This window comes from Talpa occidentalis, unplaced genomic scaffold (genome assembly GCF_014898055.3).
Source record: "Talpa occidentalis isolate TD23 unplaced genomic scaffold, MPIMG_talOcc4v2.1 talOcc4.15, whole genome shotgun sequence".
Lineage (NCBI taxonomy): Eukaryota > Metazoa > Chordata > Mammalia > Eulipotyphla > Talpidae > Talpa > Talpa occidentalis.
In genome coordinates this window covers 38,333,363-38,347,083 of record NW_023601543.1, presented here as the reverse complement: position 1 = coordinate 38,347,083, position 13,721 = coordinate 38,333,363, and the positions used below count along the sequence as shown (strand labels likewise).

The window sequence follows — 13,721 nt, the reverse complement described above, 5'->3', positions numbered from 1 at the left end:
AGTAATCTTTAGAGGAAAGAGAAAGAGTGGTGGTATCACACACCCATACTTTATAATACAAAGCTATGGTATTTAAATAGCATGTTAGTAGAACAAAAAGAGACCACAGACACAGACCAATGGAATAGAATTGGGAGCCCCGAAATAAACCCTCATATCCATGGACAGTTTGTCTATGAGCCAAGAATATACAACGGAGAAAGTATAGTTTCTTTAGCAAATAGTGTTGGGAAAACTGAACAGCCACATGTAGAGAATGAAACTAGACCACATGTGTCACAAAAGTTAAGTCAAAATAGATTAAAGACATGAATATAAGATTAGAAACTATAAAATATCTGGAAGAAAAGAATAGATAAAACACTCCATGACATTGGCTTCAATAATACCTTTGTGGATTGTTTCTCAAAGGCAAGAGAAACAAAGGCAAATTGTAAACAAATAGATTTACATAAAACTAAAAAAGCTTTGGACAGCAAAAGAAACTGTCAATAAAAACACAAATATTTGCGCAGAACACACCCAACAAAAGGCTGATTCATGCAACTCACCAAAAAGAAAATAAGTAACTCAATCCAAAAATGGGCAACAAAGAAAACAATCTATTGTCAGTAGATTCATGAAAAATGAAAAATGTGCATTATCACATATCATTAGGGAAATGCAAATCAAAACCCACATATACTTTTGATGGGACTATACACTGGTCACTCCCTGAGGAAAGAGTATGGAGGTTTCTCCAATTATTAAAAATAAATCACCATATGATCCAGCAATTCCACATCTAGGTATCTACCCAAAGAATGCAAAAACACAAATTAGAAGGGGAATATGCACTCTTATATTCTTTAGTTCACACAACACTATTTACACTAACCAAGATATGGAAACAACTTAAGTGTCCAATGACAGAGCAACAGATTAAGAAGATGTTGTATATATGCACAGTGGAATACTATTCATTTAAAAAAGTATATGAAATCTTGCCATTTGCAACAACATGGATGGAATTGATGGGGATTATGTTAAACAAATCAGAAAGTGAAAGACATATATGTGATGATTTTACTAAAATTTGGAATATAGAGAAACAAAAAAAAGTAACACAATCTAACCAAAGCAATCCTTAGAAATCAGACTGTAGAATTTAGGCTATAAGAGAGGGACTGGGATTATAGAGAGCAAAGGTGGGATGCTGCCCAATGGAAGGTGTTGGAGTATTTGGGTGCTTTGGTGGTGGGCATTATCTGGTAACATGCACCTGAAGAAGTGTGAATCTATACCTCTAAATCATATGCAATGTTATAAATCAGTTAATAAATATAAAATATAAAAATTATTGAGTGGAGACTTCTAGAACAGTGGGAAATTTTGATTCTTCTGAATATTTGACAGGGTACACCTTTCTTTATGCTAGATTCCATTGGTTTTCTGTCAGTTTGTTTTTAAAAAACGTTAATTACCTTGTATTTTAAGAAATGACTTTTACACATCTGAAAATTGTCACATCTAGAACTGGCATTGTTTGCTCCCAAATATCTGATAAATTGCCTATGTCAAGTGATAGACTGTAACTATTCACATCAGTTGTGTCAGCGTGACCCCAGATATAACTTGGAAAACCTGCCTTACAGAGAAATCATAGCAAGTTTTAAAAATCTTACTGATAGTACTAAAGAGGTAGAAGAAGTGATACCACAGAGAGCTTAATTGAGATAGTAAACAAGGCAGGGGGGAAAGGCAATAATGTGAATGTTTGGAGCAATAAGAAACAATTCAAAAGGGGTTATTTATAATATCTAATGGAACGAACTTCTAACTAAACCTCAAAAAGCTTTAATTAATTTTCTCACAGGAATCTTTGTTTATCCTTATGATAAAAAACTGGATTAGAGAGACTTACTGGAGTTAGCCTATAATTCTATGAATTATTTAAAATTAAGTATCATAACTTATCTACATCTTAGATTCAAAAATGGCATTGTAGCTGTGCCAGAAAAAAAAGCAGATTCATTTTTCTACTACATCCCTAGAAATGGTATGTTCCAATATATTTTTTGACTCCATTATTACAATGATACCTTTCCATGGTATGGTAACTATGCCTTAAAATTTCTTAAGGTTTAAAGAATATATTTAATTTCATATCAGGATCAGTAAATTATTCACATGTACATAAAACCATTCAGGAAACAAGAACAAATTTAAGTTGTTTGCATAATGCAGCATAATCCATTATGTGTGGCATAATCCATTATGTGCAGTCATAATATTTTTATCCTTTAGGTGTAGCCACACTTGAAGGACCAATGTATGCTGTTGGTGGTCATGATGGATGGAGTTATCTGAATACTGTAGAAAGATGGGATCCTGAGGGACGCCAGTGGAATTATGTGGCCAGTATGTCAACTCCTAGAAGCACAGTCGGTGTTGTTGCATTAAACAACAAGTAAGTAAACCAAAACATGCAGGTTTTTGGTCACAGGTCATATGACACAGCATTCAGTGGTGTGATCCATCAATCAATAAGCATACCCAATGACTGGGACATCATAGTTATCAAAAATAAAAGGGCATTGTTGAAACCTCTTCATTATGATAGACAATACTTTTTTAAAATGAAAATTTAATTAAGTATTCTGTAGTTCCTTGCAAATAAAGTGTGATCCAGGGACTATCAACATCAGTATTATCTGAAGTCTGTTTAGAAATCCTGAATTTTAGCCCCACTCTGGACCTCCTGAATCAGAATCAGAATCAGCATCTTTAATGAGATCCTCAAATGACTTGCATGCATATTAAACTTGAAAAGCATTTTTATATGCAAACCAACTCCAATTTTGCCCTCAGTCTACCACTTTTTACATTGACTTATTCTTGATTTATCAAAATTTCAATCTATATTTATACTATAGAGGGAAAGTCTTTTTGTTCTTTATGCTCCCTCTCCTGAGTATTACCACCTCTAGTAATACATCTAGTCCCAACTTTCTGAATATTTCCCTCTTCCTGATCATTTGCCTGTGAGAGAAAACAAATATATTAAAACTCAGTAATGTTAGTGGTTGCTAAAAATTGAATTGTTGCTCTTCCAGGTAGGTATGTGCTTTCTGAACAAGAAACCTTTGGAGACAATGTCCAGCATATAGGAGGGTCTTGATTGATTAGAATTTCAGACACCAGGATGGATCAATGGAAGTATATAACCTTCTGTGTCCGTACTGACTATGGATGAAATCATTAACTCATTGTATAAATGAGCCCAATAGGCATTACAACACAGATATTTTTTAGCACCTTGCATAAGAAGAAATAGGAAATAGTCAAGAAGAAATACAGCCTTATAGTGACTTAGAGCTAAAGATACTCCTAAATAGGATCATCTCTGGTCTGACCTGAGTAATGTCAATCTCCTGACCATGATAGTGATTATTGTACAGTGCCATAAACTCCTTCCTATTGCATAGCAAACTAAAATCATTGAGCATGACTCATTTCATTGATTTGCTGTTGTTCATAGCTGAACAACATATAGATATATGATTTAGTAAATGTTTATCTTCATTATTGATGCAACATTTAATGTAAATAAGATTAAATATGCAACTCATTGAAAGAATTGGTATTTTAAAGATTGTGGGAGAAATGCTCAGTATATCTTCCTAAAAAAAAATGTAATTTCTAAGTTCTTAGTGACAAATGCTTTTTATGCTAAATAAAGTATTTCGGTCCAACCACTATGGAATGCTGTGTGGATATTCCTCAACCTGCTGAAGATGGAGCTTCCATATGACCCAGCAATTCCATTCCTACATATTTACCCAAAGGACAAAGAATCATTAATTCCAAAGGGCACCTGCACTCCTATGTTTATAGCAGCACTATTTACAATAGCTAAGTTATAAAAACAACCCAAATGCCCAAAAATAGATGACTGGATCAAGAAGATGTGGTACATATACACCATGGAATATTACTCAGCAATCGAAAAAGATAAACTCATGAAATTTGCAGCAATATGGATGGAGCTGGAAGGGATCATGCTCAGCAAAATAAGCCACAAAGAAAAAGAAAAATATCAGATGGTCTCACTCATAGCAGGAATTTAGAAAACCTAAATAAGGGACCAGGAGAAAGACTAATAAAGTAAAAATCAAAATCAATAAGCAACTATAAACCAGAAACACACTACAGGGGTGGGAGGAGGGAATAGGATCAAAAAAAGGGAGGGTGGGAATTGTTTGGGGACTATAACTAATATGAAAATGCATACATTGTGCAAAAATGAAAAAAATGATGTAAAAATATATAAAATTTAAAAAATAATAAAATAATATAAATAAAGTAGTTCATATAAACAGTTTGAACCTGGGTATAATTGTAAGATAACTGGAGTTGGTCTATGGAAACATTCTGGCTACATTTTTAAAATCTGAGTTTATTGAGGTATAATTACTGAAGCATAATTGAAAAATACTGCCAACCCTCAGCTCCATCCTTTCTCTGAACTTCATTTCACATGGGATCTTTTAATCTATAGTACTTGTCAAAGTAATTTTCATAAAAATGATGCAGTCAGGTGGATTTGGTGTAGGGTAAACCTTAACCAAGGTGCCCTTCAGTAATTTCATTCACAAACTCAGGTCATAAGCTTCAGAAGAATGAGGAAGCAGAATACATAGTTAGAAATTTGAAATGCTTTGTACAAGGTTCTCTAATTTTTATTCTGTGCACTAACCAGAATTTATTTGTTTATACACACACACACACACGCACATATACACACATATGCAATTCTGTCTTTTTTCTAGACTATATGCTATTGGTGGACGTGATGGAAGTTCCTGCCTCAAATCGATGGAATTCTTTGACCCACACACTAATAAGTGGAGTCTGTGTGCTCCAATGTCCAAAAGGCGTGGAGGTGTGGGAGTTGCAACATACAATGGATTCTTATATGTTGTTGGTGGTCATGATGCTCCTGCCTCTAATCATTGCTCCAGGCTTTCTGATTGTGTGGAACGGTAATATATTTCCATGTGTGTGTGTGTGAGAGAGAGAGTGTGGGTCTATAATCCTGTGTGTGTATATATAAATATATGAGGAAGATTTTTAGACTACCAGAAAGTAGTCTTGCAAATAAATGTTAATACTTTCAGAGGGTTAAACCTTTGTAAACTTTACATTTACTCCTAGGTACAAAATATTTTGACCAAATCTCCCTTACTCATTTCAAATCTATCATAGGAAATATATTGAAAATACGCTGTTTTAGTGTCTCATAATAACACAAGTAGGAATTTTTTTTTTTCAAATTAGCCCAATACTTAGTAGCTTAAGACAATAATAATTTATTATTTTTCATGGGTTCTTGGACTCAAAACTTCAGGGCACAGTTTCTCCTTTACCACATCTTAAGACTTAGTTGGATGGAGCAAAGGCTTGACCCGGAAGATCAAAAGGCTCATTTACTCACAAGACTGACTGTTGATGTTCTAATGCTAGGCTGGATATGAAGCCAAGTTCAAATTGAATCTTGGATTAGATAATTTGGAATATGATTATAGAAGTAAAAAACAGAAATATGGGGGATAATGGAAATATTATGAAATTAGTAGAAGGTGGTAAATGAACATCTCTTTTGTAAGATGAATGTTTTATATTTAGGTTTTAGAAATAGGCCACTATAGAAAGAGACCATTTCTTCGTATAATTATATGAGTTTTCCTATTTTTCACCCATTTTATATTTTTTTCATTATATGTTTTTTAAATAGCCTTCAAATTTTAGGAAAATGTTGCTGGAAAATATTTTGATTAATATTACTATTTCCCCCTTCATTTTGCTAAATAAAATTAGGATAAGGAGTTACCTTCAGATTAAAATGGAAAAATTCCTAGGATACTTGGAGATAAACAGGAACTCTCGTGGGAGTAAAAGATAGGACAAGACTATGGTAATTCAAGTACAAATAGTATTAAAACCATAGTACTTCATCCTATAAAATTAAAGGAAGTTATATTTGGATTTCTTGGATTTCTTCAACTGTCATGTAAACAGGATGGGGTCTCACAGTATAAGTTTGATGAACAGTACACTGAACTAGTAAGGGGGAATTTTTCACATAATTTTAAAATGCTAGCATTATTTTCTCATAGACAATCTGAATAATGAAAAAAATGCATGGTATTTTGGAAAGGAAATGCTTCGAGTGACCTCTGGTGGGTCAAGAGAATTTTCTATGTACATACTGTTAACATTACATTACACTTGATATTTATAAAGTCTTTAATTGTTTTTATTAGATAAGTACATAGTTTATTAATGCCTGTTATTTTTAATTTTAACAGTATTTGCTTCCCCTTTCAATTGTGTTTGTAAACTTGAAGGTATGATCCAAAAACTGATTCATGGTCAACTGTGGCACCTCTGAATGTTCCTCGTGATGCTGTTGCAGTGTGTACCCTCGGAGACAAGCTGTATGTGGTTGGAGGATATGACGGGCATAATTACTTGAACACTGTTGAGTCATATGATGCACAGAAAAATGAATGGAAAGAGGTACTCAAATTGCTATATTTCAGGTTTCTGTAAAAAGATTTCAAAATATATGAGCATTCCATTCTCTTTCTCTCTAGGGTTCAGTCAGATCATTTTAGTAAAATTTGTCAGATGTGCTTTACCTACCCTATATCAATATAGGTGGCCATTAGCAGGATCATCACTAATTATATGAAACAGGACAGAGTATTCTCTCGACTTCATTTACTCATTCTTTTCACAGAAAAGTAAATCAGTTTCAATAACTCAATAGCTTTACTCTCAGTTCAACTTTCTATATATGCATGTATTATGGCTTAAGAACCAAAGATAATGTCTTTGACTTTAAATGTCTGCCACTCCTTGTTGACTGGTGCCCAGAAGAAAAGTCTTTCAATTCCTCCTTATAGATTGTATAAACTGCAACACTGAATATGCTTAATCAGTCATTCAAGGAATTTAGAATATAGTAAAAGACTAGAATTAAATGACATCAAGAATGCAGGACATCTAATAGAAGAAATTTCAAGCTAAGTTCAGAAAGTGGCAATGAGAGGATATCGTGGGATGCTAAAGGGAAACTTAATGCTTATGAATTTTTTTCCAGGAATAGCTCTAGATTTATTCCAAAATACCTAATGGTTTTCAATGAAATAATAGGTTTAAAAAATCGAAGAGAAATTAAATGCAGCATTTCCATAAACAGCCAAATCTTGTATTTGGCACCTTATACTGACATCTGTATACAAGTATCTAAATAGTACAACTGGTTATTCTTATAAATATATATGCATTAATATAATGACAGCTGATAATTGGTTTCTTTTTTCTCCAACAATTTGATTCATCCCTCAGAAACATGCAAATTCTGCAATGTAGGAAGCTCCTTACTTTGTCAATGCTTAGGACCAGCTGGAAATTGAAGAAAGGAATTTAGCAAATGAGAAATTAGGGCAAATAGAATCATCAAAAAGTATGTCTAAGTTTGTGGAATTTATTTTTATGAAAATTGTAGAAAAGTAGCTATGAGCTGAAGATTCTATTCCTTACATTTCACTCTTTCATTGTGTGACCTTGGAATGAGTGAAAGAGAACAAATAATGGTATTATAACTACTATATTACAGATTATTTTTATTATCTCACCTAATCCTCACAAAAACTTTGAAGGGAATTATTAAATTTCTAAAGTGAAAAAATTAATTGGAAAAGTGAAACATGCAAAATCATCTGCTCCTCAAACTCAGTTCTATATAATTTTATTAATTAATGTTTTAAATGTTTTACTTGTGTATATCTTCTGCTTTTATTTTTTGTTGAAATAACATTAGTGTACAATACTGTATATGATTTAGAGGTATAGGATCACACCTTTCAAGTATTTGTTACCACACCACCCACACCACCAAGGTAACCACAATTATTTATAATAATACGAAGGACACCCCCCTCACTTTGTTCTTTGTGGATCTTGTATATCAGACCCTTGTCAGATGTATGGTGTGCAAATGTGTTCTCCCATTCTGTTGGGTATCTCTTTGTTTTGGTTACAGTTTCCTTTCCTGTACAGAAGCTTTTTAGTTAAATATAGTCCCAATTGTTTGTCCTCTGTGTAGTGGAGAAAGGCCCAGTGCAGGTTTTCTATCAATTTGGGAGACAGATAAAGGAGGCAGGAGCCTGGGGGCCTGGGAGCTTGGCAGGCCTCCTAGCCCTCAGCGAATATTTACTCTTTCTGGGCTCTCTGGCCTTCTCTCATGGTCTCTTCACTGGTCCCTACTGCACTCCACTGTCCTGCCCTCTGCTGCCATGCTCCTCTATGTTGCTGCCTTTTATATGCTCTGTCTCTGTCTCCCACTTACGCACGCCCACAACACACTCCAGGTGCTGTTATCAGGCATGCATGTAAGCCCACAGGTGTAGATGATAGCCGCTAATGGTGGGAGGGTGGAAAAAACCTGATCACCTCCATTTACCCTACACTGCTTTGTTTTCCAGCTACTGAAATGAATCCATGGACATATCTAAAGCCTACATATTATAGTGTTTTACTTATGTTTTCTTTTATGTATATTATGGTTTTATTCTTGGTTCTATTACTTTGAAGAATGTCATTGAAACTTTGGTAGGGATTGCATGAATACATATATTACTTTGGCTAAGGTAACCATTTTGACAAGGTTTATTGTTCCAATAAGCAGGGAAAATATTTCAATTTCTTTGTATATTATTCTATATCTTTAAACATTTATTGTTCTTTGTATAGGTCCTTCACCTCCTTTGTTTATTCCTAGGTATTTGATTAATGTTTTGTTTTTGTAAATGGGATTGCTTTCTTCTTCCTATTCTAGCTTGTTGTGTTTAAGGAAGTGTAGGGTGAATGGGAAAAAATGCATGGTATTTTGGAAAGGAAATGCTTTGAATGACCTCTGGTGGGTCAAGAGAATTTTCTATGTACATTCTACATTTCTTCTATAAGTGATACTGTTAGAGGGGAAGGATGTCCTGAGCTAACAATAACATCCTATATTTTTCTTTTTCTTTTTGGTTTATTTCACTGAGCATAATCCCTTCTGGTTCCATCTATGTTACTGCAAATGGCATGAGTCTATCTTTCTTGATTGCTGAATAGTATTCCATTTTGTATATATACCACATCTTTTTGATCCAGTCATCTATTTTTGGGCATTTGGGTTATTCCAAATTTTACCTATTATAGTGCTGCAGTAAACATAGGGGTGCAGGTATCCTTTTGAATTAAGGTTTTTGTGTCCTTTGGGTAGATTCCTAAGAGTGGAATTGCTGGGTCATATGGTAGCTCCATTTTTAGTAGACTGAGGAACCTCCACACAGCTTTCCACAATGGTTGGACCAGTTTGCACTCCCACCAGTAGTCCAGGAGAGTTCTTTTTCTCCACATCCTTGCCAATATTTGTTGTTGCTAGTTTTTTTAATATATGCCATTCTCAGTGGTGTAAGGTGGTATTTCATTGTGGTTTTGATTTGCATTTCCCTGATTATGAGGGATATTGAACATTTTTATCATATGCCTATTGGCCATTTGCATTTCCTCTTTGGAGAAGTATCTTTTTTAGCACTTCCACCCATTTTTTGACTGGATTGTTTACTTTGTTTTTGTTGAGTCCTGTGAGTTCTTTGTATATCTTTGTGATCAGCCCCATATCAGTTGTTCGGAGTGCAAAAATTTGCTCCCAATCAGGAGGGTGTCTCTTTCTTTTGGTTAATGTCTCTTTTGTTGTACAGAAACTTTTTAGTTTAACATAATCCTAGCTGTTTATCTTTTCCTTCACTTTCTTTGCTTTGGGGAATATTAAAGATGTTACTGAGATGTATATCATGTAGTGTTTTACCTATCTTTTCTTCTATATATTTTATGGTTTCAGGTCTTAAGTTCAATTTTTTTATCCATTTTGATTTGATTTTTGTGCATGGTGTGAGATAGTGGTCTAGTTTCATTATTTTGTATGTGGTGGTCCTAGTTCATTTTTTAAGATTTGGTAGAACTAACTTGTAAAGTCATCACTACTGGGCTTTTTTTTTTTTTTTTAGATTTATTTATTTATTTATACAAGCACTGGGTACAGTCAGAAGTGCAAGAGGGTGAGAGAATTCACCAGAGTCAGAGCGGAGAGCAGAGCAGGCAGACTGACAAAGTACACTGCTGAGGGGAGCAGTGTGCGGCAGGAGAGGTCTGCTGCCATGAGGGACCCTCACCTGGTGTTCAGGGATCAAACCGGCACTGCAGAGGTTGCAGGCAGCTTCTGAACCCAGCGCGCAACCGCTGGGGAGGCCCTGGGTTGTTTTTTTTTTTTTTTTTTTTTTTTTGGCAGACTTTTGAGTGCTGTCTTAATTCCCTACTTTAAATTTATCTGTTCAGGTTTTCTATTTCTTCCTGATTCATTCTTAGATGATTGTATATTTCTAAGAATTGTCTAGTTTATTCAACTTATTAACATACAAAGTTTAGAGTAATCTTCTATGATCCTTTTAGTTTCTCAGATTATTCTTGTAATTTCTCTTTCCTTTCTGATTCTATTTCAGTGTTTTTCCTTTTCTTTGTGAGAATGGCTAGTGCTTTTGCTATTCTGTTTCTTTTTTCCAAAGAACCAGCTTTTGGCTTCATTTGCCGCGGACCAGCACAGCAGTAGATTAATGTCTTTTTTAATTTCTATTACCTTTATTTAATCTCTAATATTTATTATTTCCTTCCTTCTACTGGCTTTGATTTTGATTGTTCATCTTTTTCTAGTTTAAAATGAGAAAGATTACTTTAAAGACTATTTTCTTTCTACAACGCTGGACTCATTTTGGCTGTAGTATCCCTTAGTTTTACACAAAGTAAAGTTTATACCAGAATAGCTAATGATACTTACAAATCTAATGTTCCATATTATGCTAAGGACAGTTGATTCAAGTAGCATTTTCCCCTTGTTTTTTTTTTTTTCTTTTGTCTTAGGAAGTTCCTGTTAACATTGGACGAGCTGGTGCATGTGTTGTGATGGTAAAATTACCTTAAACTATGTTTATCTAATGGAAGAAAACTGGATAATTTCATGAAATAGAGTAAGAAGATGAGAGGAAGGAAAAAAAATCTTCAATTAGTAATCAGCTGAAAATGTTTGTGTTGTTTTACTATATTCTCATTTATTAAGCCAAAAAAAATGTCAGACATGAACTACATGTAGGTGTTAAACGTATGTATTGCTGCAGCTTATGATATAAATGGGAATCCAGTAGTCTAGGTTTAGCCTTGTTATCATAAAATGTTTAAATATTTGAGGGAAATTGATAATGACTAATGTGTGAAAAGTTATAAAGGCACTGGTAATTTTTAAGATTAGAATTTGAGGTTAAAACAGTTTTCATTTCAAAAAAAGAAATCTCTTAAATATAGCTGGTATGAAAGAACAATTAAAATTTGAAATATAAAGTCTGATTTTCTCTAAGACATCATCATTCTCTTATTCGAACAGTATCTCAAACAGCTAAATATGTCTCACATTTATCAGGAGGACAGCTTTTATTGTATTGAGCCTAAAAACAAATTGCTATTTGACATAATGTTATGCTGATCACAGTATGTTACATTTTTCACAGATTTATTGTTTCACAGCACCTTCTTCCATAGTACAAATACATTTTTGGTATTCCTTAACAGGTTGTCTTATATTTGTTACCAGTAAAATATTATTGTAATTTCATATACATAATCTATACAATAAAATAGTATTTATCATATTGATACAAACTGTGACCTCAGCCTTAGAGTGTCAGGGCCTCACTTGTATAGAAATTGATATTCCCCTCAAGCATTTCTGTGAATTCTGTAACAACCTAACATGAAATGAAAGTTTTAAAAAACAGTTTTTAAAGCGCAGTGAAATTGCAAAAATGTTCTACAATATTAACACACAGAAACACTAAAATTTTCCATAACCATTGTTAATTATATAGTTATATTTTATGTATCAATAGTTGTTTTTATTTTAATATTATTCTCATCCAGTAGAAAATAGTAAGAAGATACTTACTACAAAAAAGTTTAAATTAAAAATGAAAAAAATCTAGTTGAGTATCATTTTACCTTTACATTCATCTGTTTATTCCATTATCAAAAAATTTTAGATAAAATGTTGAAAAAACAACTGAAAGTAACTTTTCAAGTGAATATACAATTTTAGAATTTCTGTAGTATGTTCTTTTAAATAGGACTTTTATCGTATTTGTGAAATCAGCAAATATAATCCAGAGAGAGAGGCTTATAAAATGTACTACTACCTTTTAAGTTTAAATAAAGACCAACATAAGTTGTACAAAGATGTGTGTACTTTGACAAATTGAACTAAATAAAATCTATTTTCTCTGGTTACAAAGAGAGTGGTTTTGAAATATGTCAAGTGCAACTTAAACTAAGTCTGGTATTTATTGTCTCAATAGGTAAAATATTTCAATACAAAAATAAAGTTTTGCACCTTTGTTATCCATACTATTGTCTTTTAGTCTAAGATTTTTTATTTATTTACACATACAAGAACTGGGGTACAGACCAGAGGTGTAGATAGTGAGAGGATTCACTAGAGACAGAATGGGGAGCAGATCTACTGAAATGCACTGCTGAGGTAAGCAGCAGGCAAGACAGGAGAGGTCTGCTGTGCCATGTGGGTTAGCTCCCTGGCCTGGGATTGAACTCATGCCACAGTGGCTGGAGATTGCTTGATAGCACTGAGACTTTAACCCCTGTACCACCAGAGAGGCCCCCATTGTCTTTTATTCTAAATACAGGTCTGTTGACATCTTAAGTCCTGGATGTAGAGACAGAGACAGATGTTGTGAAAACACACATACACACACGCAATCTCTCTTGGCTCTTTTAAATTAATACCTATCCAAATCAGTGTAAAGGTAGAGTTTATCCCATAACATAGTTTAGCCAGTCAAATTATTTTTCATTTTTTTATTTATGCATAAAATAACTGGGGTGTAGGCCAGAGTTGAGGGGAGTGTGAGAGGGTTCACCAGAGACAGAGTGGGGAACAGAACAGGCAGATATGCTGAAAAACACTGCTGAGGGGAGCAGCAGGCGAGACAGAAGAGGTCTGCTGCACTATCACCTGCCACAGTGTTGGTGATAGCTTTATAGTGCTGAGACTTTTATAGTGCTGCACCATCAGGGAGGCCCCCTGGCCCATCAAATGAGAGTGTCAGTTAGTGGGAATGGGAAAGATCAAAGACCCTGTCACAGCTCACTTATCAATACTTACAGATGGCACCAATAAAGAGATGGTGTCCAGTGTCATGACTGGTCAGCAAACATATTGGAAACCTTTTTCTTGATGGTCCAATTGGACTTATTTCATTTTGATAAGAGAGAGGATATAATTTGCCCAAGATCACCACTGCACAGCTACACTTGCAAATTGTGCTTGGACAGCTATAGCCTAACTGGCTGCTAAAATCTGAGCCTATCTTAGGAGTCAATATGGAAAACTGTAGAGGCCCAGGGCATGAAATCAAAACTGATTACCGCATTAAAACTTTGCTGTAAAAGGGAATTATAAGGGCAGTCCCCTTGTCACTATGGCAGAGTGGATCTGACCTATCAGGAGTGGTTTAAGCTAACAAGGATAAGGAAGTAATTTATATATTCTTTCAACAAGTATAAAG

At 34.2% G+C, this 13,721-nt stretch overlaps 1 protein-coding gene across 1 annotated transcript in view; it reads left to right on the top strand.

Annotated features, from left to right (window-relative positions):
• The window catches only part of KLHL4 (kelch like family member 4), a 41,808-nt gene extending 29,751 nt beyond the window's left edge, over nt 1-12,057 (top strand). Inside the window, exons 6-10 of the mRNA XM_037511625.2 lie at nt 64-202; nt 2,287-2,449; nt 4,812-5,024; nt 6,390-6,561; nt 11,014-12,057. Coding sequence (XP_037367522.1) covers nt 64-202; nt 2,287-2,449; nt 4,812-5,024; nt 6,390-6,561; nt 11,014-11,073 — 747 coding nt within the window. The 3' untranslated portion in view covers nt 11,074-12,057. The remainder of the gene's footprint in view (nt 1-63; nt 203-2,286; nt 2,450-4,811; nt 5,025-6,389; nt 6,562-11,013) is intronic.
• Nucleotides 12,058-13,721: the final 1,664 nt, after the last annotated feature.